This window comes from Pipistrellus kuhlii, unplaced genomic scaffold, assembly GCF_014108245.1.
Source record: "Pipistrellus kuhlii isolate mPipKuh1 unplaced genomic scaffold, mPipKuh1.p scaffold_m20_p_5, whole genome shotgun sequence".
In the NCBI taxonomy this organism is placed as follows: domain Eukaryota; kingdom Metazoa; phylum Chordata; class Mammalia; order Chiroptera; family Vespertilionidae; genus Pipistrellus; species Pipistrellus kuhlii.
This window is the reverse complement of record NW_023425551.1, coordinates 53177366-53204545: the sequence shown is the minus strand read 5'-3', so window position 1 is coordinate 53204545 and position 27180 is coordinate 53177366. Positions and strand designations below refer to the sequence as shown.

The following is a 27180-nucleotide window of genomic DNA, read 5'->3' as shown; positions in this document are numbered from 1 at the left end:
CCCAGCGGGAGGCAGAGTGTGGTAGGAAGTAGCTACTGCAGAAGGTGAGACTTCAAAGAGTTGTCTCCTTCTTCCTCAGGTCTCCTGCTGCTGTTTCTCATTGCCTGAATCCGTTTGTGAACTAATGTATTGTTTAAAATGCCATTCATACTACAAAGGATGTGAATTATTCACACTTAAAAGAGTCAGGTTAATACTTGATTTGAAATTCCATCCTTGTGTAATATTAATCATAAAAAGAACATATAACCTCAAATATTCCTAAAAACTAGAAGACTCTTGTTTCCTGGCCAACCAATCATCCAGCATCAGGAAACACATATTATCGATACTAAGCCCCATGCTTCCTGAAGGGCAGTGTGAGCCTCCCTAGGAGAGTCTACATAGACCACATAAGAATGTTTAATGCCCTTTCTCATGGCAGGCTCCACTGAAAACGCTGGAGAGAGGTCTGAACATGTGATCAACACAAAACATCCTAATTGGTGAGCTGACACTTTTTTTCAGCACTTACAGTCCCTGGTTCAAGCACAACCCTCCTTCCACTGCTCCAAGGACCAAAACACCCTGCATCTCATCAAAAAAGAAGTACCATTTGTTCCTGACTTCTGTATCCTACTAGTCCACAGCATTCTTTATCAACACTTCCTATCCCATGTTTCTATTGTATTATAGCAGTGCTTTTCATATAATCTGCATATTTGATCTCCACTAACAAGGGGACTACGGAGCTCTATTTGTCTGAAATTCGTGTTACTAACAGAATAAGTATATTGAGCTTGAATCTTCCAGTATCTACCCATTCCCATCCTTTAAATTCTAACAAGATGCTCACCCATCCTCAGGGAAAATGGTCCCTCCAGTAATTGAAAATTACTAACCTAGAGTCCCTGGCCACGTAAGTACATAGTGTTTAGGCTGAAGATACTAGGCTTTATTTTGCTAGCCCAATTTTCTCCTGCAAGTATTCCCAACATCCAGAAAGGAGTTTCCCAGCTTTCCATGATTTGATCTAGTCTGTCACACACATATATCTGATACAGCTATTGGCTCCAGGGTCCTCAAAAGTGGAACAAAGACTTTCTTGGCTAGTCAGGAACATTTACCTGTGGAATTAATTCATGTCTACAAAAATGTGAGTCTAGTTTGAGCTATGGTTTTAACATCTCTTTTCTATTCTTCTTTTTATGGAATCTAGGACTTGCATGGGTTCTTGCCTAGTTCCCTAACCAAACTTTTATTCAAAAATGCATTTGCTCTGAAGTATAAATCATTAATAAGGACTTAAATTATTTTCCACTGTCCTCACACCCACACACAAAATAGAACTTGACTATAAGCAATGATCAAAACAGACATTCAAGGACCAAGCCAAGCACCTGCGGAGACTGAGGGTGATTGCCAAGAGAAAAAAGTCTCTGCATTAAGTCCCCTGAGTCTATGACCTCCACTGAGTGTACCCCTACTTTTGCTTTCTCTTCCTATAGTTCTGGAATCCTCTACCAGGTTCAGATGCTGGCCTCCTTTTTTTCTAATAGAATAGGTTTACTGAGACATACTTTACCCATCTAGTGTGCACAATTCAGTAGTTTTACTATCTACCTAATAAAAGAGTAACATGCTAATTGACCGCACCTTCGTGACTCCCACCAGCCAATCAGGAGTGAGTATGAAAATTAACCCAACAGGCCAAGACCGGTTTGGTTCAATGGATAGAGTGTCGGCCTGTGGACTGAAGGGACCCGGGTTCGATTCCGGTCAAGGGCATGTACCTTGGTTGCGGGCAAATCCCCAGTAGGGGGTGTGCAAGAGGCAGCTGATCGATGACTCTCTCTCATCGATGTTTCTAACTATCTCTCTCCTTTCCTCTCTGTACAAAATCAATAAAATATATTTTTTTAAAAATTAACCCAACAGGTTAACCCACGTTAACCAAAGCTGGCAGGTTAATTTGCATACACAGGCGTCAAGCAGCTGGGGGCGGGACAGAACACTTGTTTACTTGCCATAAAAACAATGCAAGTGTTCCACAACACCCCAGCCACTCTGGGCCTCTGGGCAGTGTGGGAAAGTGGAAAGGCGTCTCCCGCCAGAGCGAAGGCGGTAGAGCAGCCAGGGAGAGGAAGGCCCATTCTTGCATGAATATTCATGCACCAGGCTTCTAGTATTTAGTGTATTTAGTAATATTAAATTCATGTGTGATGTGATATATTTTTTGGTATAGTTCCAAAGAAGTTGCATCATTTTGAATTATCATCATCCAATGTGTGATGGTTCCAATTTTTCCACATTCTTGCTAATACTTATCTCTTTTTTATTATAACCATCTTCATGGGTATGAAGGGGTATCCTACTGTGGTTTTGATTTTCATTTCCCTAGTGAATAATGATATTGTGCATTGTTTTATATCTTCTTTAGAGAAATGTCCATTGAGGTCCTATGCCCATTTTTAAATTGGATTGTATGTCTTTTTATTACTGAGTTGCAAAAGTTCTTCATATACCCTTATTGGATATATGATTTGCAAATATTTTTCCTATATTGTCGGTTGTCTTTTCGCTTTCTTGATATTTTTTAAAGCACAAACAATATATCTTTTTTTTTTTTAACTTGGTGTTGTCTGGTTTTAGGTTTTCTTATTGTTGTTGTGTGTTTTTTTGTTTGTTTGTTTGTTTATTTTAGAGAGAAAGGAAGGGAGAGGGAGAGATAGAAACATGGATCAGCTGCTTCCTGCACAGCCTCAACTAGGGATTGAGCCTACAACCCAAGCATGTGACCTGACCAGAAATTAAACTGGTGACATCTTGGTGTATGGGTCAGTGATCAACCACTGAGCCACACGGTCTAGGCATCCAATACATCTACTTTTTATTTTGTTGCTTGAACTCTCATCTAACAAGGTTTTGTCTAAAGCAAGGCTTCAGAGATTTACTCCTGATTTTACTTCTAAGGGGTTTATAATTTTACCTCTTACATTTAGACTTGTGACCTATTTTGAGTTAATTTGTATTTTGTGTGAGGAAGGAGATTATTTCATTCTTTGCATGTGGATATCAAGAGTCCCAGCTTGAAAAGGCTATTGAAAAGATTATTCCTTGCCATTGAATTATCTTGTCAAAAATAAAATCAACATAAATGTAAGGGTTTATTTATGGACTTTCTATTTCATTCTATTGTTCTATATGCCCATCCTTAAGCCTATACCACACTGTCTTGAGTACTAAGTTCTGAAATGTGTAAGTTCAGGTACTTCAACTTTGTGATTCTTTTTCAAGATTGTTTTAGCTATTCTAGTCTCCTTGAATGTCTATATTAATTTTTAGAAGCAGTTTATCAATTTCTGCAAAGAAGCCAGCTGGGATTTCAATAGATTGTGTTTTATTGTAGATCAATCTGAAGAGTATTGTCATCTTAACAATATTATGTTTTCAAATCCATGAATTTGGAATATTTTTGTACTTAATTAGGACCTTTCTCATTTCCCTCAATATTATTTTTTGTTTGTTTTCAGAGAATAAAACACTGAATGTACTTTTTTTGTTAAATTTATTCCTATTTGAGTATATTTTAATTTTCATTTAATTCATTTGGATGACATTGGTTAATAAAATTATATAGGTTCCAAGTATACAGTTCTATGGTACATCACCTGTATATTGTATTGTGTGTTCACCACCCAAAGTCAAATCTCCTTATGCCATCTCCTATTTTATTCTTGTTGATAGCATTGTAAATGGAGTTTTTCTCAATTTATTTATCACATTGTTCATTGCCTGTGGGGCAAAACTGCTACATATTTATCCTGTATCTTGCAAACTTGTACATCTTATTTGGTTTTCATAGTTTTATATTGGGTTTCTTAGGATTTTCTATACATTATGCCGTATCATCTGCAAACATATAGCTTTATTTCTTCTTCTTCAAACTGAAAGTCTTTTATTTCTTTTTCTTGTTTATTTCCCTGCTTACAATCTCCAGAATAATGTGAAAGAAGTGGCAAGAGTGCTCATCTCATTTCCCTGATTTTAGAGAAAAAACATTCAGTCTACCACCATTAAGTATGATTTTTGCTGTTAGGATTTTGTAGAACCCTCTAGAAGTTTGGGGAAGTTCCCTTTTATTCCAAGTTTGCTGAATGTTATTATCCTGAAGTAGTATTGGGTTTTGTCAAATGCTTTTTATGAGGATATGGAGGTGATTGTATGTTTTTTTGGTTCTTTGTTCTATTGATATGGTGTATCACATTAATTGATTTTCAACTGTGGAACTTCTCTAAATTCCTGAGACAAATCCCATCTTGGTCATAATGTATATAATTTTTTATCTGTTATTGAATTTGGTTTGCTAGTATTTTGTTTGAAATTTTGGCTTCTACATTCATAAAAGATATTGATCTACAGTGTTCTGTTTTTCTTTTGATGTATTTTAATCTGAAGTATGTCTCATGTAGACAGCATATAGTTGGATCTCATTTTTTTATCCAGTCTGACAATTTCTTAGTTGATTATATGTTTCTATTCATTCACATTTAATATTATTTTGATATCACTGGGTTTGTGTCTGCCATCTGCTTTTTCTTTTCTGTATGTCACATGTCTTTTAACTGATTTAAATATCACTTAATTAATAAATTCTCTTCTTAAAAACATACAGCCTGTTATTATGGCTTTTGAAAATGTGAATAGCAATAGTCTAGGTCAGTGGTCAGCAAATTCATTAGTCAACAGAGCCAAATATCAAGAGTACAACAATTTGGCTTTTGAAAACTTAAACTACAATATATAGATAGGTACATTGTTATTAACTTAATTAGGGCACTCCTAAGCTGGACTTCGCTAAAAACTCAAGGGGCCAAAGAGCCTCATGTGGCTCACGAGAAGCAGTTTGCCGAACACTGGTCTAGGTTAAAGTAATGTGTTTAATCTCATGTTTGCCTTACTATTACTTCATATGAATTTAACTTGTAGACTGTTAGTGATTAATTTTACTAAACCAGGGATAATATAATGATTTAAAGTCTGGGTTCTCAGTTAGAAATTCCTGAATTCCAATCCTAAATTTGTTATTATATATCTCTGTTGTCTATAAGTCAATTACTTAATATCTTCAAACTTTTGTCCCCATGTTGCTATATAATATATTGTATATAATTTTATACTAATTGCTAAAAAATGTTTTGAGCATTTACTATGTGCTTGGAACTGATCTAAGTGCTTTCCATATATTAACTCATTTATTACATATCACACATTTGGCACCATGGTGACACAAGATAAAGTGTAGATGTTAATGAATCAGCTTAAATGTTAACTACCCTTTAAAAATCAGAAATAAGACAAGAAATCCTTACTTTCTATAACAATAAAGACTTTCCTAGCCTTTATAGAATATACTCATACTACATATTTTTTTCAAGGATGTTGTAAGAATGATGCCACATTTTACAAGAGATTCAAATTAGCACAATTCTTGATGGTGATAAAAGGGAAGACTTTTTTCTCTGTTTTGTTTTAGCTCAGGCATAATCTTCTCCAAGAAGATTCTCCCACTACCCCTCATCCATCCTGCCAACCTGGTCCTGTTGTTCCCATATCACCCATAACTCTTTTCATATTATCACACTCAATATTTTTTGAATTTCTATAAGAGTTTATTTAAGTCACACTAATATGTACTGGGGAGCAAGATCTCAAATGCTCTAGAGTAGGGGTGTCGAACTCAATCAGAGAAGGGGCCAAAATTTAAAATCCAGCCTAAATAGCGGGCCAAATGGTTTACTGAACAGTCGTAAACTGTCATTGTGATGGAAACGCAGCGGAGTGCAGTGATGACAGCGCGGTGCGGGCCACATTGCAAGGCCTGGCGGGACGGATTTGGCCCGCGGGCCTTGTGTTTGACACATGTGCTCTAGAGAATAACAGTTTTGTAGTTTATTTTATGCATTCAAAAATACATAGGAAATGTAAGGAATATTACATGAAGGTGGAAAAAGCAAGGCAGGGATTGGATTACAGAATAGTCAATATGCTGTGCTCTCTTGAGGGTGGTTATTTCAAAGATGGGTTAACCTAGATGAACAGAAACAATGAACAGAGTTTGCTTATGGCAAAACTAAACCTTTAACTAAAAAGTTATATGCTTGTGCTGTGAATGCTGACCATGACCTGCCCAGTTGGGAATTTGTAATCAGATCACACAGTGAGATTACTTTCCAGGAAACCCCTTTTTCTCATCCACAGTTTCTCCTTTTGGTCATAAATTTCCCTGAAGGGTTGATGACTAACCTTTTAAGCAGACTGTGTATCACACTCAATTTTAATAATCTCTTTAATAAGACTTCACTGAAAAATTGGTATATGAGTTCCTTGTTATTTAAGTCACCAAAGCTTTAATGGGCCAGATTTTTAAGGAAGTTTCTTGCTATCCACAAGTTCCAGGAAGAGACTTTGGATTTCACATGTAAAGTACTTAATAGTTATGGCTGTTGGCCCACAAGAACCAAACCCCAACCAATATCCATCTGAAATAAAGTTCCTGTGTCCCACCCAGACACATGCCACAGTATATCAAAGAGTGTTTTGACTCCTGGTTGACATGTGTGATTATTTTTTATCCAATTCTAAAAGAATGGAATGTTTTCAGAGGTTTAAAAAATTAAATTTGGCCAACAGGCATTAAATTTGTCCATAAAGAGATTATGAAGCTCTAAATTTGTTGAAGTGATTTTCTAGACATGTATTTTATTCATCTGTAGATCAGAACATTTTCACATTGGATATGCTAGAAGTTCAAGGAATAATTCAGTCAACAATTCACTTAATGGCCAGCCCAATTTGAAGAAGCTCTCAAAATGCCCAAGATAAAGCCATATATATATATATAAAAAAGCCTGCGACAGGAATGCTGTAATGACCCGAATTAATGGTCACTATGATGCCCACTGTGGCTAGCAAACCAGCCCAATGGGGGTGGGGCCGGCCATGCAACCTTCTGTGGCCCTTTACTTGGCTGGCCCCATTCCCAATTGGCTTCTCCCACCACAATCAAGGACAGGACAGCTAGCCAACTCTTCTGTGGCTCCTCCCTCCAGCGAGCCCCACCACCTGTAGCCCTCACCTCCCCCAGTAGGGGTCAGGGCTGGCTGGCCAACCTCTTCCTGCAACACTTCCCCCTGCCCCACCCCAGATAGGCTCCACCCTGATTAAGGGTGGGGCCAGCTGGCCAATCGCCTATGGCCCCTCCCCCTGGCTAGCCCCACCTCTAATCAGCTCTCCCACCCCATCAGCTCATGGCCCCACTGCCCAGCCAGCCTCACCCTAGCGCACATGTGTCAAACACAAGGCCCGCTGGCCAAATCCGTCCCGCCAGGCCTTGCAATGTGGCCCGCACCACGCTGTCATCACTGCACTCCGCTGCGTTTCCATCACAATGACAGTTTATGACTGTTCAGTAAACCATTCGGCCTGCGATTTAGGCTGGATTTTAGATTTTGGCCCCTTCTCTGATTGAGTTCGACACCCCTACCCTAGTGGATCTTCACCACTCAATGGCCCTGCAGCTCCTTGCTCCAGCCAGCTCTCCCCCCCCCCCCACTTCTATCAGGGGCAGTGATGGACAGCAAACAGCCTGCAGCCCCTTCCCCTGGCTGACCCTACCTCCAATCAGCCCACCCCACCCCAATCAGGGGCAGGACCCTCTAGCCAATCACCCATGGCCCCTCCCCGCTGGCCAGCCAGGTCCTGATTGGACCCCAATCAAAGGTGGCCAACCTCCCAACCTCTCCTCCTCCAAGCAGGGCCAGCCCCAATCAGCCGGATAGGGGCCAGGCCAGCAGATCCCATCCATGCATGAATTCGTGCATTGGGTGGACACATCCAGCTCAGACAGTAAGTGTAATTAACACCTTGGTGCCATTATATGAATCAAAAGGTCTTATAAATTGTTTTCACTAAAACAATATATATCATTTCTTTAACACATGCCTTAACTAACATGATGACATATAATCTTTACATCAATTCTAAAGATATCGTGTTTCCCCGAAAATAAAACATCCTTCAAAAATAAGACCTACTTACAGGTTTCCTTCTGAGTGAAATATAAGGCATCCCCAAAAAAATAAGGCCCCCCTAGGCTCTGTCTCAGAATGCTATTGCTAAACATGAGAGATTTGGTCCACTGATTCTGAAAGAAATGGAGTCACAAGAAACTCACCAGGAAATTCAGGAATTGGATTGTTATGATGATGTTCCAGAGGATGATGACATGATTGTCATTGAATAAATGAGTAAATTCTTGATACTGTAGGATTCACAGTTTGTTTGGTTTGTGTTGACAACTACCATACTACCGTACCGTATACAGGTAATAAATTTCCTTTATTTTCATTTAATAATAAATGTGTATCGTATTCTTCTTCATGGAAAAATAAGACATCCCCTGAAAATAAGACCTAGTGCATCTTTGGGAGAAAAAATTAATATAAGACACTATCTTATTTTCGGGGAAACAGGGTAGTTAGTACTAGCTTCCCTGATACTCCTTAAGACTTGAGGTAGATCGGTGCTAAAAAAATATGCCATGATAATAATTCTGCTAGACAACTGTTTAATTTGAAGACTGTGGAGGAATTTCTAATCAGCCATAATTTAGACAGACTATAAAGAATGATTTGAGGAAAACTATTTTTTCCTAGTACATTCTCTCTAACAGCTTGCTGGTATTACACTCATTATAATGAATGACAGAACATCCATATGGAAATAATTCCACTCATTTAAAAATTTCCATTAAATTAAAAAAATTAATTACTATAGATCAAGTGTTTATATATGTATTATCTCTAAAACAATATTACAAGAGAGATAGTATTCCCATTTGTAGAGTAGAAAAGTAAAGCTCAGAGAAGTTTTCACTTTTCTAAAGCAGCTAGTAAGTGGCAAAGCCCAGACTCATGTCTAGGTCTTCCTGGCTCCAGAGCCTCTCTTTTTCCACTCCTGCACTGCCAGTCCCCAGGTGGGCTGCTTGCCCTTATTATTTTATCCTTAAAATGTAACCCTTGGCTCCACAACCTAAGAATACAATGTTATTTAAGAAAGACGTAATTCCAATACTTTTAAACATAATGGAAATACCCTCATTAACAAATTCTGATAGAGTTTTTTTTTTGTTTTTGTTTTAAGTGTTCCCAGAATTTTCCTGTTTCACACATCACTTTTATTTTCCTCCACATTCTTCCATTTGGTTAAGTCAAAGCGAGGAATGTTCAATTCCTGTGGTGTAAGGTTCTTACTAAAACCTTGTGTACGAGTCTTTTCCATGATCTCCAAGAAGCATTGAGAAACCCAATCACTACATTAGGACCAATTTACTGGAACTGGTGGCTGGCAGGAGCAGGAGGAGAGACAGCATTTATAATTATCTTCCGTCACTCCATTGATAAGAATAAAAAGATAAGGTCAAAGCTATTAAAACATGAAAGGAGAAACAGATGTTAAAATTTAAATTGTGGCATGAAAACGGAAGAGAAAGTAAGAAAATTTTGCCTGGGAAGTGAACTGGAACAACCTGTTCAGGAGGCGAAATGGTGCCTGGGGAGTCTCTGATGCCTTCTCCCAGGATTGGTGTCTTGAGTTTTTAATAAGGTAAAAAATATCACCAGTACTGGCCTTGATCTTCCCATATCTCTAGAGATAGGTATGAAGCCCAAGTTTTCAGAACTTTGAAATCAGAGAGGTTAAGAAACTTCTTAACATTACATTTAGAAAGCACCTGTGTCATGATTCAAACCCAGGTCTATGTGAAAGCAAGTTCTGCACTCTTAACCACATCATGATTTACAGACAGGATTAGCCTGCATGGGCGCAGGTGCACAGTATGGACAGCATCGCACAGGAGAAAAGCATGGATTGGAAACCTCTGTGTAATTTTTGGCAATCAGTTAATATTTTGAAACTTCTTTTTCATCCATACAATAGGGATAATAGCACTGCAAAAATGCCTTGGTGGTATTCTTAACACTAGGCCAGGCACAAAGTAGCTAACATATCTGTTTTACTTCCTGTCTTTAAATACCTATGGAAAATATTTTATAACTTTATTAGAATTTTTCTTAATATCTAACTTAATATGTCCTTGCATCAATTACACAGCTGAGAAAAAAAAAATACATGTTTCCAAGAACATCTCACGTTAAAAGGTATACATAGAAAAAGTGTGTAACTTGTCTTTGTTAGTTGGGCTCCATTCTAACAAACTGAACTTAAATACCATGTTTCGGTGGCATTTACTTTGAGGGATTTACACAGCAGAAATTTAAACTGATCACTATCTCACCTCTGCTTTGATTTGACAACCCTGAGAATTCTTTTGATTTAAGTTATTTCTCATTTGACATGCTTGGTTTATCTTTTATGTGTTAACTTTAGCTACCTTCAAAAGTGCCAGTGACTGACAACGGGTCTCACCAATATCTCTCTCAACAATTCATAACCAACTCAATTTTATAATAAACTCCGTTGTCTAACTACTTGGTCGGGGACTTGGAGAAGTGGCATGGGCCAAAGAGAACATGCTTTCTTCGGCATTTCCTGGACACCCAAGGCTTTTCCCATTAAACTCAATGAGACGGCAGCAACCTCTACCTCTTACTTTCCAGTTATGAACCTTAACGAAGAGAACATGAAATGTTTCCAATAGTCTAGCCAATTATCGATATTTACTCTGTATTGCTCACATTGCCTTGGATTCATAAATATAGATGCTGATTTGAAACCTCCAGAGTTCTCCTGGTGAAATTTGAAACAACCTCATATATGGAGGGCAGGGAGAGACCCAAGAAAGAGACAGACCGATGTCCTTAGAATCTATGGGCCAGCCACCATTCCCACATTAGCAGCTGTTTCAAGGCCACACTAAAATAATAACAGTTGATGTTTGTGAGGTGAATTATGGGTAATTTGTATGTTTTTATTTTATTATTCTGAATTTTCCAAAATTTCTTAATGGGTCTATATGGTCTTTATAAAGAAAAGCAAAATTTATCATGAAATATGGTGTGGGTAGGGAGCCTCTAGTTGACTAAATTTAGCTTTCAGGTCAACCAGCAGTCACATCCTTTTGAAGACCTTTTCCAACAATAGAGTATTTACCATTAAAAAAAAAAAAAAAAAAAAAGCACAACTCTATAAAAGCCCAAAATAAGGAATACTCAAGCCTTCCTATCATCAGTGTCTCTAACAGAGGGTAAGAAATTCCAGCTGCATTTTCCCCTATTCTACAACAAAGTGGCCATGAAGAAGTTCAATTACATGTGAATTATCCACCTTCATACAAATTTTTGATATTTAAGTAGAATCTGGCTTATCAGGGAAAAGAGGGCTTTTTTGTGTTGCTGTTTAAAACAGAAATTTATTTCCTCACAGTTCTGGAGGCTAGAAATCTAAAATCAAGGTGTTGGTTTCTGACAGAGTCTCTGAGGGAGAATGCGTTCCAGGCCTCTCTCTTGTGGTAGTGGCTGGGAAGCCTTGGCACTTCTTGGCTGCAGATGCATTACTTCGTCATCATGGCCTTCTGCCTGCATGTCTGGGCCTTCCTGTTCCTCTAATCTGGGATACAGATGTTTTGACCCCTCCTCTTAGGTCAGTACTTCTCTCCTGGGCTACTGTTCCGCTTTCTCTACTGGGGACTCAGTGATGACAACTCCACCAAAAGAACTCCTGTTCTGGATTGCGACCTGAAGATCATGCCTTATTGCTGTAGCATTTAGGGCAGTGGTTCTCAACCTTCATAATGCCATGACCCTTCAATACAGCTTCTCATATTGTGGTGACCCCCAACCATAAAATTATTTTCGTTGCTACTTCATAACTAATTTTGCTACTGTTATGAATCATAATGTAAATATCTGTGTTTTCTGATGGTCTTAGGCGACCCCTGTGAAAGAGTCATTCGACCCCTCAACCGTTGATTTAGGGTTGAGGCTTCTTAGAAAACAAGCTTGAGTTTTGCATGGACCTCCAATAGTCTCCTTAGCAGGCCACTTGGCCAGTATTCTTCTCTCCACAACCTCACAGGTGTAACCTTTCTCTGTGCTCCTTTCATTCTCTAATCTCATCCTAAACTAGACACTTCAACCCTTGATTATTATGTTGCTTTTTGTTCTGCTTCTTCCTTGAGGCAGGTGCTTTTTATGAGCGGTTACCAATCGTCCTTCCTCTTCTCAAGGAAAGAAGTTTGGTTCACCAGAAATTAGTTATTCAACAAATATTTATTGAGCACCTCCTAAATACCAGCACTTTGGTTGTTGCTGGAAACACAGAAGTAAACAAAATAAATACGGTCCCTGCTCCTATAGAATCTTGTCATCCAGCAGGGAAAGCAAATATTAAGCAAGGAATTACTGATATGATAGAAGGTGCCAAAGAGAAAGTAAGGGGTATAAATGTACATTGCAGGGATCTTGAACTTTGGAAGTGACAGGACAGGTGTCCCAAAGGAAGTGATTATTTCAGCATTAAACCAAGGATGAATAATATGTGACCAAGGGAAGACAGTGTATTCTAGATAAAGGAAATAGCACCCATGAAGCCTCAAGATTAAGAAGTAGTAAAGCAAAAAGTATAATATAGTTAATTGGGCGGGAGGTTGAAGAGGGGAAGGATGAGCAAGTGAAATGTCTTGAGGTCAAAAAGTAGGAAGAAACCAAATCCTTAATGGCATACGAGTCTTGATAAGGTTTCTGAACTAAACTCCACCAAATGATTTTAAGAAATGCAGTGACGACCAAATTTGCATTCTTAACCATCATTTTGTCTGCTAAGCTGTGAGAAAAATGAATGGGAGGGATGCAAGAGTGGCTGGAAAGAGATCAGGTGGCACACCTCTGAGAAATCCAGGCAAGACAACAGGTTCTAGAGGAGGAGAATGGCAGTGGAGATACAGAGAAGTGAACAATGGAAAGATGTTTAGTAGATAGAATAAAAAAAGATTCAGCGATTGATGGTCTGTAGGCTGTGAGGGGAAACTCCCAGGTTTCTGGGGTAAGCAATCAAGAGGGTGGTTGTACCACTCACAAAAACAAGAAATGTCTTGTAGTAAAAAGCTCCTTTGGAAAGGAGGGTGAGGACTATCACTTTGTTCACATTGAATCTGAAATGCCTGTAAAATGTTCGACTAGAGATGGACCACGGCAGTTGAATTTACGTACCAAAGGGCAAAATAATAGGCTGGGCTAGAAATATCATTTTGCCATGAAAATTGTACCCAAAGTCAAAGAGGTGTAGAAATTTCCCATCCTGGCTGATCCTAAGACTCACCTGAAGAATATATTTTAAATAGATTCTTGGGCCTCCTTTTTTAACATGCTGAATCTGAATCTCTAGATAACAGTTTGGCTCCTTATCTGCACTTTGTAATTTCTTAGGGAGCTTTTAAAAAGCCTGATTAGCAGATTTCACCCTAGTCCAACTAATCAGAACTTATGAGTGAGACTCCGATTGGAGGATTTTTTAATTTTTTTTAAGTTCCAAGGTGATTCCAATGTGTATGAAAGTCAAGAACTACAGTTCTAGGGATACAGCTAGTCATCTACATAATTCCAAAGCATCAGATTACACAATTAACAGCCAGATTTGAGCCTTGTGTTGGCAGCCACCCTTCACAGATCTCTCCCTACATGAGCATCTCCTCACCACTCTACATAAACTCATGCACATGCCACAGATAGGCAGCATTGCTTATCCTTCCGCCCTGTTCTCTTTCCCTTCATTGCACTTACCGCCTTCTGCCTGTGTATGCTTTGCTTGTTTATTTGTTGCCTGTTTATCGCTCTGAAAACATGAGCTCCATGAGGGAAGGGACTTTTCTGTCTTCACTATAGAACCCAGTACCATTTCTAACAGTACCTAATACTTATTAGGTGTTTAATCCAGTATTAGTGGAAAGAATGGAAAGAGACTCAAAGTCCAAGGAGTAGAGAGGAAACAGGAAGAAAAGATGGGTCCAGATGCAGGCAGCTTTGCAGCCCTGGTGGTAGAGAAGTGAGGTTCCAGTGGAAATAGCTGTGTTCCTGTATGAAATAGCTGCTTCGATGAGAAGTAGCAGAAATCTCATAATCAGGATGAGGTATAGGATGGAAGTTTGGGAATTTTGGAAAGAGTTGAAAATATAGCTGGTCAAATTACTGAGCAGTATTGACAGGCTAGCTGAGGTTGGTAATATGTATTTATAAACATAACAACTCACTCCATGGGTGATTTTCTCCAACTGTGCTTAAAATCCTGGGTACAGTCCTGGAGATTACAAACAGTTGGGATAATCTAGAGGCGGGATTTTACTACGTGAGTGTGACTAAAGGAGGTGGAAGCAAGGAAGTTTGGCTCTTTTGGTTAATGGGATATTAAATAGAATTTTTCCTTTGACTCAGAAGTGAACAAATGGCCATAAAGAATAGAATTATGAAGCATCACCCTAATTTAAAGAGAATCATAAAGCACGTTCCTTGGGTACTTCTAAGCATTGGAAGAACTGGCTCATCCAAACTATCTCCCCATCACCCCCAAGCAGCTTATATTTGCAAAAGAAAGAATTAAGAAGAATCCACTCAAGCAAATTATCATTGATATAAAGCAGAACATTTTGGCTTTTATTTTCATGATAAAAAGAATGCTTCAAACCTTCACCCAGTGAAACACACTGAAGAATCTTAAAAAAAAAAAAATACTCATAGAAATTGAGGGGTATCTTCAGGAAAAGCATGTTATTCCATGGATGAACATTCACTGCGCAGTAGACCTGCTGACCTAACTTGCAGGCCTATGTGCCTGAATGGGGAAAAATGAATGGGAGGCAGCTAGAAAGGGGGCATTTGTGGGGACAGACTTTATTCTTTCCCTTGGCTTGACATGGATGCTTGGGTCTCCTGTGGTCAAATGAGCACTTAGAAAGTAGGCAGACTTGAGCCAGCTTACTGGAATCCCTCCTAAGAGGGCTTCAAGTGAGGAGAGAAGACCTGAGTAGCAAATAGCTCTGAAGCAGTCCATGGGGACAAAAGCTCAGCAGAAGTTTGAAGAGGTCATTTTGGAGATAACTGGGCAGTAGACAGAGCCCTGCATGCCCTTCTGAGAAACAGACACAGACACTCAACAGGAGGAGCAGCATTTGGGCACCTGGCACACAGTGAGCACTGACATGCCAGAGAGGATTCTACTGGCACATGTAAATGAGAAAAGCCTTTGCCTCCTTTTTCCTAGTCCTCTTCCCCACCTGAATTCTTAAGAAGCTGGGGTGAAAGAGGTTGCCTAACATCTCTACAGTCTAAGTTCTGACTTCAAGGTAGGAAGAAAAATGAGTATAAAAGTGAATTTCTTTCCATTTTTCAAGTGGATTGAATTGCACTGGAATGGACTGGAGTATTCATGCTCAAAATGATCTAATAGCAAAGGGGCCAGCTGGCATGTCTCAGTAGTTGAGCATTGACCTTTGAATCATGAGGTTGAACTTAGATTTTCTGTCAGGGTACATGTCCAGGTTGTGAGCTCAATACCTAGTAGAGAGTATGCAGAGGGCTACTGGTGGATGATTCTCTTTTATCATTGATGTTTCTATCTCTTTCTCCCTGAAATCAATAAAAATATATTAAAAGCAATGGGATCTATCTGAGGTATGCTAAGGGATAGAAAAAGAATGTATAATAGGACATAACTGAAGGAATTGACTAAAGAAAAAGAAACTCTTTTGTACTTCTTAGAGTTCAGTATTCAATAAACTGGGTATGTTACCAAGACATGGAATCCAAGTTGGACAAGGAAGGAAGTGAAGACAAGGAGGAGCTAATGGATGGTAAGAACATGGAAGCCTCACTGCATAGTGTCATAATGAATCTGAAAATAGTTTCAGTGCAGGTACTTGAGCAGGTGAGCTGGGAACCCAAGGAGAGTGGAGGATCTATGTTAGTGATTTTAAAGCAATGACAGTTGGACACAACTCCAAGGTAAGTCCTTGGAGATACTGAGTAGCTAAGGCCAAGTAAAAGAAAATGCCTTTGACAATAAGTTCAAATAACTGAGATAATGTTAGATTTGTTAGCCAATGGACATGATATCTAGAAGATGACAGATAGTGGGGTGGATAAAAGCACTAAAGCCTCTTCTGAATGAGGTAGAGTAACCATGAGGAGAATAGATGATAGTGATGGGAGTCAGATATAAGCCTCCAACAATAAAAGCTTTTTGTTGAAAGAAGGATTATTGATCTGGAAACAGTGCTGAGTTATGAGGGGAACATGTCTCCATTCACCAACTCTGGGAGGCATTAGCCATCTCTATAGTATCTTCAGGGTCTCACTAAGAGGTGCTGGGGTTGTTTACTGAAGAGCTAGGGATTTGGAGAAGTTTGTCAAAAATGGAATAGGAGTTCCAGAAGGTCCAACAAAAGTGTTGGTGATAAAAGGAGGAATAGGGAATTGACAGATGGAATCAAGACTTGCAGAGAAATCCATATACCATTTGAAGAATGTTAAGCAGGGGACATGACATGGTCAGGCTTGCATTTTAGACAAATCATTCTGATCTGTATGGAAGATTTATTTGAGTGGAGCCAAGTTTACAAGAAAAGAGACCATGTAAGAGAATGTTATGATAGTCATGACAAGAATCTCAAAAGTTCAAAATTGAGCAGTAACAACAGGGTGATTATGATATATGTAGAAGCTCAGTCAGCTAGACTTGATTGATTGGATATAAAAAGTGAAAGAATGAAAATTTTACAATGACTCTCAAATTTCAGGCCTGGGGAACTTGGTGGTTGGTCGGTTCAATGAAGGCAAATCAAATTTATGGGGAAATATATTTAGATTTGAACATTGTGTCAAAGACTAAAGAGTTGAGTTGACCCCCACTAGTCATTTCCCCTCTTATACTGTAACAGAATGGCTGGTTTTAGTTTGGCATATGGCCACCCAAAATAAAGATAACATTCCACACTTACAGCTAGATGTAGCTAAATGACTAAATTCTGGCTAACGGTCTGTAATATAAATTTGTTGTTTCAAGTTGTGTAAGAAGTGTCCTTAAAAGAAGGGGTGGCATTTTCTTCACTTTTTCTTCCTTCCTTCAGGGGGAATAAGGACATAATAGATAGCACTCTACTAACCATCTTGGACCATAAGTTTAACTTGACCCAAGAAACTGCAAAAAGCACAGCAGCAAAACAGAAAAAACCTGGGTCTTTGACATCTTAAACATGAGAAGTAAAGAAATTTATATTTGTTTAAGTCACTGTTATTTTGTGACTTTCTGTCAGTCACAGCTGAATCTAATCCTAATAAATACCAGATGTGTAAATTTGAAATGTTTGTGGAACTTCAAGGGGGTAGACACAGTTGCATATACTGATCAGTGTTGGCCCTAGCCAGTTTGGCTCAGTGGATAGAGTGTCAGCCTGTGGACCCAAGGGTCCTGGGTTCAAGGTCTCATACCAAGGTTACAGGCTCCTCAGACCACATGAGGGTATATCAAAATCCCTTTTGTTATGAAGAAATTAGAACTACAATCAAATGAAGAGTAATCTTATGTGGCAAATACAGAACCGTGGACATAATAAATAATAAATACTCAGGGATAACTACACTGACCTTATTTGTAATGTAATTTTGAGCAACTGCATGGACAGCATAATTCTTTACAGACTCAAAAATAGATGCCTAGAAATCTGAGAAAATATATGTGTTAAATTTGCTAAATGGTTAATCCCATTGTATAAAATATTCTATAAAAAATATTCAGGATCTATTTAAGTGTTTTGAAATTTAGAAAGCTTTCTTACTCTAGCCCCCTTTAGAAGCTGTCACCTCTTCCCACAGTTATTTGAAGCTAGTCTCTTAAAAATCAGAACCCTAGTTTCAAAGACAAATTATAAGTAACAAATTTCTTGTAATGCTTTTAAATTTAAAGAACTAGAAGTTGTTCTGTAGTCCTTCAAAGAAAGTTTGACTAAATAAACCAGCACCTACAGGTTTGATTTTGTGGGGTATTAACATTAGTTCTTAAACCCAGACCACCTGGCCTTTTCTCCCTATACTTTCAGTATGCGCTCACACAGGAGAAACAAAATTATTTTTACATAGATTCAGCAAACTTAATTACGGAGGAAATAGGCTATGAAAATAAAAATCACTACATGGATCTCAGCTGGTCAGTAATTTTGTGCTCATCCCTGGTTAGAACTGGCTTGGCCCCTCCTCCCCTCTCTGAGAGCACAGATCAGGAGATAGAAAATGGGTGACCGCCAACATCAGGAATCAAACCCACATCTGCCATTGGAAGAAGATGGAATTCCTTTGTGCCTCACATCCCTGGGGCCTTGGAACCCGGCTGAGTCAGTAGCCTGGAGCGGAACCCATCCTTCACGCTCCTGATGCAGAGACTCTTCCTCAAGGAGCATCAGAAGCCCAAGTGAGTCAGAAACTGATGAAAATAGATTGGCAGAACTTTGAAGTTTGAAAACTCCTACGGAGGGAGTGTTCCCAGGGAGAGAGAAGGAGAGGGGGTGGAGGAGAGTATCTGATGATAAAACATGGTTAAGAACCACAAGACCTAGAAGTTTAATCTTGTTCTGATACTACTTAGCTGAGTCTGCTTCTCCCTACATTTGAAGAATTGAATTGAAATGACCTCAATGGTCTCTTCTAACCTTGGAAATAAAGGTATCGGGGATTACAGATGAAGACTACGAATTTAGCGATGCTGCTAAATTCATACCTGGGGAACACAGGACATTCATTTATTGTCTATCCCTTTTGATCTTGGTTGCCGGAAAGTATGAAACTCAGATGTTTCGCTCTGCGGAAAATTTTCTACCACTACCTCTCTCCAATTGGTGTTGGTTCTTACATTATTTTCTTTGATATTTAGAAGGATGTTATTTGCATTTGTAAAAAGTGTAAACGGAAGGCATTGAATGTAAAAATTTCCATTAAGGGATTTTCCATTTTGCAATTAAACATGCTACTGGGTAAAAACATGGTATAGGAAAGTGATTAAATGCATACTAAATCATGTGGCTTGTTAAGTTATTTGGTTGTTTGGGGTCTCCTAGGATACCTAGTTGTTTTTCCACCAACCCACACAGCCTCTACATTCCTAATAGAGTCTTTGGAATCAGCTCGGCTTTTTAAGGTTCTCACCACTCTCTTTCTATGACTTCACCATATCATTAAAAATCTAAAGTTATTTAGCATAATTTAATATATTAGCAAGATCTGTAGCGGTATCCAAGGATATAAACTTGTTTGTTGTAACAACCGCCTGAACAGTCCAAAAGGCCATTCAAAGAAAAAAACAGACCATGTCCAATTTTCAGTAGTTTTATTGAAAAATGCCTCTTTTGTTTCAGAAATAAATAATATAAGGCAGTGAAATTCACAATCTGCAGTTAAAATATAAAAGCAGCAATTCTATGTTCATAGTCTTGCAAACATTTCCAACTGCTTTTGATAACTAAGAAACATGTTCTGGAAAAAAAAACAAAAAACTTCGTACTAAATATACAACACAAACATGCAATTCCATCTCTGCAGAATCATCTGCAATTGGGCATAAATGTTAGTGTGTCTAAAACAAGGAGGTTTAAAGGCAATATGAAATTGTATCCAGCGATACAATAATTTCAGCTACATGGCTTAAGGTTTGTGGTCGTTAAAGGAGATGTATAAGAGCGTCCTACGCCATAATGTGTGACAGAAGCTAGAAGAGGAAGATAAACAATCGCGACGCAGTTGACCTTCCCCTCCTCTTTGGTTTAGGAGGGGGCATCCCTTGAAATCGTGGTGTCATTGAATTGCAAATAAGTATTGGAAAAGACAAACTGCCAATACACAGTCGTTCTGGGTTCCGGGACTGACTGCTTACCCTAAGAGTTTTCACTGAGGTTGCCGGCTGTGCTAACGGAAGGCACAACAAGGCACGTTCTCTCCTTGCAGCTTTGGTCAACAAAGGATTTTGCAAGCATGTCAAGGGCGAAAGCAAAGACGTCTACAGACTGCGCGCGGCTGGCTGGCTGGCTAGGCTTCCTGCAGAAACAGGGTTCTCTACAGTCAAAGGGGGGACTCTTGGATGAAGCATGGCCGGAAGAAACATCGCAGATGCGGGTGCACGCTGCTCTAGTGAACCTGCAAGTGACAATCTCAACACCTCCCTCAGCCTGGCCTCCCCGGGCGCCGTCTCAGGGTCGCTGGCCCGGGCCGCGGGGCAGGGCGCGCCGCCAGCGCGCGTGGGGAGGATGCTCGCGGCCGGGCTCGTCGGCGCCGTAGTCCTCGTACTCCTCCGTCCGCTCCGGCTCCACCGGCACGATGAACGGCTCGCGCTCAGGCAGGTAGGCCCCGCCCTCGGGCACGTAAGGCTCTGTCCGATTCAACATTACAGTTATGGTTTGGGAGGCACAGACACAGCAAAAGCTAAAACCATCGCCCGAGGCGACGGCACTCCAGTCTTAATCTCCTAACGATAAATATATAAATTACAATGTCCTGGTTATTTAACATTTGCATAGAGAATTTGGTAATGCTCAAATAAAGTGACAGACTTAAAAAAAAAAAAAAAACCTTCAAAAGATCCAGCAGTAAATACAATCATTGCACAAATACCTGGGAAGGGTCAGACTGGGCCAAAAGAACTGTAAACGCAGAACCTGGTGTAGGATTTTCACACATCCCCAAGTACCTGTGCATGACTTCAACTCCTCAGCTCAGAGGACAAGTTTGGGAAGGTGAGGAGGTGAGGGGGCGTGTGGATGGCTCCTAGAATCTGAACTCTGGGGGTGGAAATCAGCTACCACCAGGTAATAATATACAGTACATGACAACTTCTGTGGCTGTCACCCCCACAGACTGAGTTACAGCTGGTGGGCGAGGAACACCAGTGGCTACAGCGAACAGGAAGACAGGAAGTGACTATAGAACTTTGGCTTTGAAAGTGGCAATGACAAAACCCACATGAGAGTCACATGTACAAAGAACAGTACTAATGAATGAGACGCATGCCCTGAATCAGACACATCGCTAACAAGCAAGACAGAGGAGGAGATTCCATTCGGTGTTATTCCGGCACAGAGCAAGCAGCAGGCTTGGGTGCAGAAGCTTATTGGAGGGTTGTTAAGTGATTTTAGTGGACAGGATCAACATACAAATCATGTACAAGCCACAATTAGTTTTATTATTTACATAAGACATTTCTCTTTAACCAGGTTAATTGTTTTTTTTCTCGAAATGGCACGATCTCCGCTGGTTAGTAGTTTTATTATGCGCCTCTTTCACAGTCGAGGCTCCTCATGGCTGTCTGTTTCAACTTTTTTTAAAAAATATTTCTCTACATTATTACTGAAATGCATCAGGCGTATAGACTAACACCACTGCTTTTGGTTCATTCAAGTTAGTATAGAGTCTCCACCCTCCTTTATGATGTTGACCCGGTTCGTTAACCATATCTGTGGTGAGATTTCCATACAGACTCATTTCCTAATAAGCATGTGCGCAAACATCTCAGAGACAGGATTTTCATGTATTCAAACTGTAAGCAGCACTGGCGACTTAGAAAATGTTAGCCGGAACCTGAAACAGGTCAAAGATGATAGTTTTAAAAGTTGAATTACTATGCAAAAAACATATATACACATCCATCTAAGTATGTAATGGTTAAAGTATATATACATATATATCCATATATTTCCAGTTATTTGTACATACCATAAGGCAGAGGTAATTTAAATGTGTTTTATGACACGTTACATTATAATTTTGTGAATGGGTTGTATGAGAAATGGACATTAAAGATCAATTATAACTTTGGCCAGAAGTAAGTATTCACATAAATATATAGATATATAGATATTTAGATATTCAACTACTCATGCACTATTTGCTAGTAGCCAACCATATCAAACAGCGGTATCATTTTTAAAACTTGCAAGATGCTTGAGGGTGCGCTGATGAAAAAGGTCACCACTGACCACAGCATGACTTTCTTACTTCAGGATCAGCATATATCCCCTGTCCCCAGAGTCCCAAAATCAGACATAAGAGAACTGAAACATTAGAATTTCATTACTAACTTCTTAAAAATCACATTCCAGAGCTTGTAAATATTAATTCTACAATGTGAGTGAACTATTGTCAGTTGTCTGCATCATGTTATCAAATACTACTTTGGCTACATGTTAGATTCCTGAAACAAGTGTGTGTGTGTGTGTGTGTGTGTGTGTATGTGTGTTTTCTTAGCATTCTACAATTTTATCCAACAAATCACTGTTCCCAGTGATAGAAAAAAGTCAATTGGTAGCATTCTTTGAACTTCCAGGGGAAATATGAGGAGTTTTATTAATATTTCCTTGGTAATTGCAGAAATATTGGAGAGAAAATAATTATTTAACTTCTAACAGTGAAGTAACGATTTATGTTCTGAGAGAGAACAATATTTATTTCTACATAATCAAAACACACAACTGGAAGAGTTGCTATCTTCAAGAATTACTCAAATCAATCTTTCTTCAATCCTAGGGCACTTCCTTTCCATAAAGGTTCCTTATTCAGGTGAATCTGGGCTCCTACAATGACAACCACATACCTGGATAGCCTTGCCCGTTGTATGGGATGCTGGCACACTGGGATGAGTCACAGTATCCAGGAGGACCTGGGGGTCCTCGGATACCTGAGTTTCCAGGACGACCGGGGGGGCCAGGAGGACCTCTGGAACCTGTGGACCCTGGTGGGCCCGTTCTGGATTCTCCTTGTGGACCTGGTGTGGGTTAAAACAAGTATTTCTCCTCTTGTTAAATACATCTCCTGAGGCAGTCAACAATACTTTGGCCCCTCCACTGCCTCAAAACTAGGCGGCTCCTACTGTATGGTAAGAAAATATTTCCTTATGAAATCACCAATTGAATCAAAGTGTGAAAATTTCTTACCAGTGATTGATAAGAGTTAAAGACAGAAATCTGACTACTTTAATGATTTCATTTCAAGAAAACTGACTTAGCAAGAATGAAGCCAAACTAAAGCTATCAGTGAGTTCTCTGGCTTGTTCCCACTCTCACAGAGATAAGACTACCTGAAGGAAATAGCTCTATTAACCACATTAGACTTCAGGGAAAACATGGAAGTGCCTGCTTCATACCTCCAGGCTATGTGAAGCAATGTCAAGTATACATCGAGTGGTACTTATGGCTAACATAAACCTAAATGTTACCACTAGGATTGATCTTGGGTTGTGAGGGTCTCATGGACATTATCATTTTCAACCTAGTAAAAGACATGTATAAAACAACTAGATAGTTATTTCTTTCCAAAGCATCAATAAAGAACCTGTAAGTGAAATCTGGTGATGTCTCAGAATATTTAGTGAGAATACTTTTTTTTTTTGTCTACTAGCAACATCTTAAATACTAGAAAAACAAAACAAAACAAAACAAAAACAGGAAGTGATCCCATTCTTTAAAGCTATGAAGCCAAACAAACAAGAATTTCATAATAAAAAGGAAAACAGCAACCCTCTGTGTCACTGAAACTCAATCTTCACATATTAAAGTTACAGTGAATGCTTAATAGAACACATGCAAACATTTTTTGAGCAAAGAGAACATAAAAATGAGGGGTTATACAAGTTAAACTGCTTTCTAACATATGAAAATACCATGATGATAGCCATGCCTGAAGCTGACATGATGAGGTGGTGAATCTCTTGGGGGGAAGGGAGCTGTATGCTCTCTCAGTAGTTATACTGCTTATTATTTTATGAACCAGTAGACCTACCTGGGGGGCCAGGTGGCCCTCGAGCCCCTTGAGACCCAATACCCCTTTCGCCTTTCTCTCCTGGCAAACCTAAGGAAGGACAAAAAGACAAAGCACAGGAGGAAAATTATCAGGAAACATGTAGTCTTTCTTTTAATGATGTTACCTGACTCAAGCCATTGACTTCCCTCAGTGAAAGAACTACCCAATTTTTCACAGAAGTTCACTCTGTAAGCCAGATTCTTTCTAGACATTTGTGTAATTCCAGACTCATGGCCAGGAAACAAATCTGGCTACACGTCAGAGGAAAAACTATTTGAAGAAAACAAACACGTCTTATATATATTTTTAGAAACAGTTGTTAGAAACAGAAATTAAAAAAAAAAAAATTACAACTCATTGAAAAGTATCTTATCTTTAGTAGCCCAATTAGTGCAGCGTCCAAGCCATCAGAATTACAAAAATATCTAGGTTTTCTCCAGAATGTTAACTGCTGCTTGGACAAAACCAGTACCCAGAATCCTGAAACAACTAGAATCAGATAAGACTATTTTCCTTCTTTGCCTCCAATTAGACTTATCTACCATAACATTAAAGTGAAACAAACACATCAGATCAGGGCCAGACTCTGAATAAAAGAACAACAACAAAAAAAGCACACAATTGGATCCAAAACTGTACGTTCAGTTGCTGCCCAACTCTCTTGCCAGCCACAACAATTGATAAGTTTCTAGTGCCTGATTTAGTTTGCCAAGATACAGGTTTTCCCATTAACAACAACCAGATACCCACATGATCTTTACTGAGATCCTCAGCTAGGGGGCTCTGTGGCTTGTGGCCGCATAAAGAAGACAAGTTCAGAAACACATAGCTCTCCGGGACTGTTCAAACAAGACTAAAGTAGTTTGCCAAGTTCAGTCTTCTATATACTTTTGAACATCCTCAGGCTCCTACCCTTGTAGCTCCTTCCTTTATGCTCCTGCTGCAGCCAGAGACACCTACCTCGCTCCCCCGGGGGACCCTGCATGCCTGGCGTGCCCGGAAAGCCTGGTCGCCCCCCAGGTCCTGGTTCTCCCCTGGCTCCTGCGCTGCCCGGGGGACCGGGAGGGCCTGGTGGGCCGGGCTGGTTCCGACTGGAGTGATAATCATTTGGAATCTGATTCAGCATTTGATTGAATCTGTTCATCTGACCTATAAGTAGAAGTAACACTTGTTAATAAGAGAGGGAGGAGAGGGTGAAATTGTTTTCTCTTAGTATCTAGGGAAATACATCTCTATTCCTCCTCTGTCCAGGAGACATTCCAATTTTATCCCTAAAAATAAAATAAAACTCTCCAGTCACCAAGGGCAAACTGATCTCTGGTAAATAACTGTCTCCACACAATACCAACCAAGTAGGCCACAAGGCTTACTAAAAGAAAAATGAGTTGGGAAAGTTTAATACGGCTCTGATGGAAACCCCTGAAATTTGCCCGATGATGTCACTCAAAAGAGAAACTTTTTAAAACTAAGAAATGATGCCATTATGGTGTGTACATAAGGCAACGATAATTAAGATTTAGTGTACACTGAAGTTGCCTGTTGGATATGTTGAAAAATACAGATTTCTGGGCCTCATCTTCAAAGACAATGATTCACTAGGTTTAGAGAATGGCCCAGCAACCCTGAGCTCTAAAAGCAACACAGGTGTCTCTCATGTGTGTGTTCCCCAGGGCAGCACTTCAAGATACAGTGATGAAAGCTTCTAAAAGAGGGAACTCTGAGTTTAAGGCCACACTTAAACTCAGGCGCTGAACTTTATTAATAAACTTAATAGGCCTCATGGATTATGAAGAAAGAGTCTGTAAAAAGTAAGGAGGCAATATTAAAATGTCCCCACCAAGATGGGCTTTCTATGATTAAGCTAGTCTGGTGGGCCTCCTTCCTTAAAGTCATATGACAACTTAAAGGTTTCAACTTGAAAGACCCAACCGCTGCTGCTTCCAGATATGCCCAGATGTAGACACTAAAAATCCTATATTATGGAAATTGAAAAGCCCCTTTAAAATATGATTTTGTATCAAACCAAATGGAAGGATAACTGGCTCTATTTTACCTTGAGTTATTGTTTTACCTTAAGGACAACCATTAAAATATCACTAGCCTTATCTAACCAGCTACAAAATTGACAATGTATAAAAAAAAGAAGATCATCAAAAATGAAATAGAAACATACATCTTAGAAAATTTATGACTCAAGCTTTGCATTTTACTGCAATTAACTAAAAACTTTTTATTCGTTAAAAAGAAAGAAATTTACCATTTATCAATTGTTCACAGACTTGTCTTGCAACTGCCCGCATCATGTTCTGAGAAGCAATGTCTCCCTGGTTAATTAAATCAATGAGAATCATTAGCATATTATTTCTATAGTTTTAGACGTTAATGTTTTACACACAAAATAAATGTATTTCAAATGTTAAGAAATACATACTCTATCGCCTTTCTCTCCTTTCAATCCAGAGGCACCCTGAAATGCAGGAATTTCATGTATTAGAAAGTGACAAACGTGATCTAAAATGATTCATGAAAATACATGATGATGAAGTTCTGCTTTCTAATGAATTGGCAAAATGACACCACATTCACATCAACGTTATTCACATCGTCTTGTCTATAAAAGCAATCTAATTGCCTCTCTTACCTCCTTCTCTGTGAAGCATATGACCTCCAAAAGAGTGCTGAGATGTGGATTTAAGGATAACAACTTAAAAGTTATGAACTATGCATATATTTTATGAAGCCATTCACAATATAGGCCTGGAACTGAAATGCATATGAAAATTGCTCTTGTACCTTTATACTTTCTTTTATATCACCATAGCTGGGTAACTCAGCTGGTTGTTGTGGATTCTCCATGACATTCATCTTGATTCAGTTCCAGTAAGAACCATTGGGCTTTTGTCAATTCCCTAACTAAACATATATCCATAACTACTTCCAGTGATTTTTTGTGTGCATTGAGTATAAAAGGAACCACATGTCTCCTTTATTAGATAATTCAATCCAAATGGTGGTCCCACATCCAAACACAACTACAGAATATTTGTCTCTGTTCTGTCAGGCCTCTCATGAGCCATGAGAGGATCCTGGGAAAGTTTTCCTTATAATGAAAGTTTTTTTCTTTTAGTAATGAACTTCCAGGCTGCCAACTGCTGTCATAGAAGGAACATCCGATGATCAGATAACATATCCCAAACCAAACCATATCTTACAGTCTTCAATACTTTTGCCTGAATGACTCCGATATCCTCCTAACTGGTCTTCCTGCTTCCTGGATTGCCCACCTAGAGCCTGTTGTCCATACAGAAGCCAGACTGACATTTTTATAAGGAAAAATTAGATAATGTCACTCTTTTCG

At 39.2% G+C, this 27180-nt stretch overlaps 1 protein-coding gene across 4 annotated transcripts in view; it reads right to left on the bottom strand.

Moving 5' to 3' along the window:
• Positions 1-19351: 19351 nt before the first annotated feature.
• The window catches only part of COL12A1 (collagen type XII alpha 1 chain), a 110738-nt gene continuing 102909 nt past the window's right edge, over positions 19352-27180 (bottom strand). For 3 of the 4 annotated variants that reach the window (XM_036413179.2, XM_036413185.2, XM_045573191.1), the window contains 6 exons: positions 26254-26289; positions 26080-26146; positions 24783-24971; positions 23802-23870; positions 22618-22788; positions 19352-20400 (listed from right to left, as the gene is read on the bottom strand). In XM_036413179.2, the coding sequence (XP_036269072.1) occupies positions 20222-20400; positions 22618-22788; positions 23802-23870; positions 24783-24971; positions 26080-26146; positions 26254-26289 (711 nt within the window). In that variant the 3' untranslated portion in view covers positions 19352-20221. Of the gene's footprint in view, positions 21606-22617; positions 22789-23801; positions 23871-24782; positions 24972-26079; positions 26147-26253; positions 26290-27180 lie in introns of all 4 variants that reach the window. The other variant, XM_036413182.2, reaches the window with a different exon arrangement.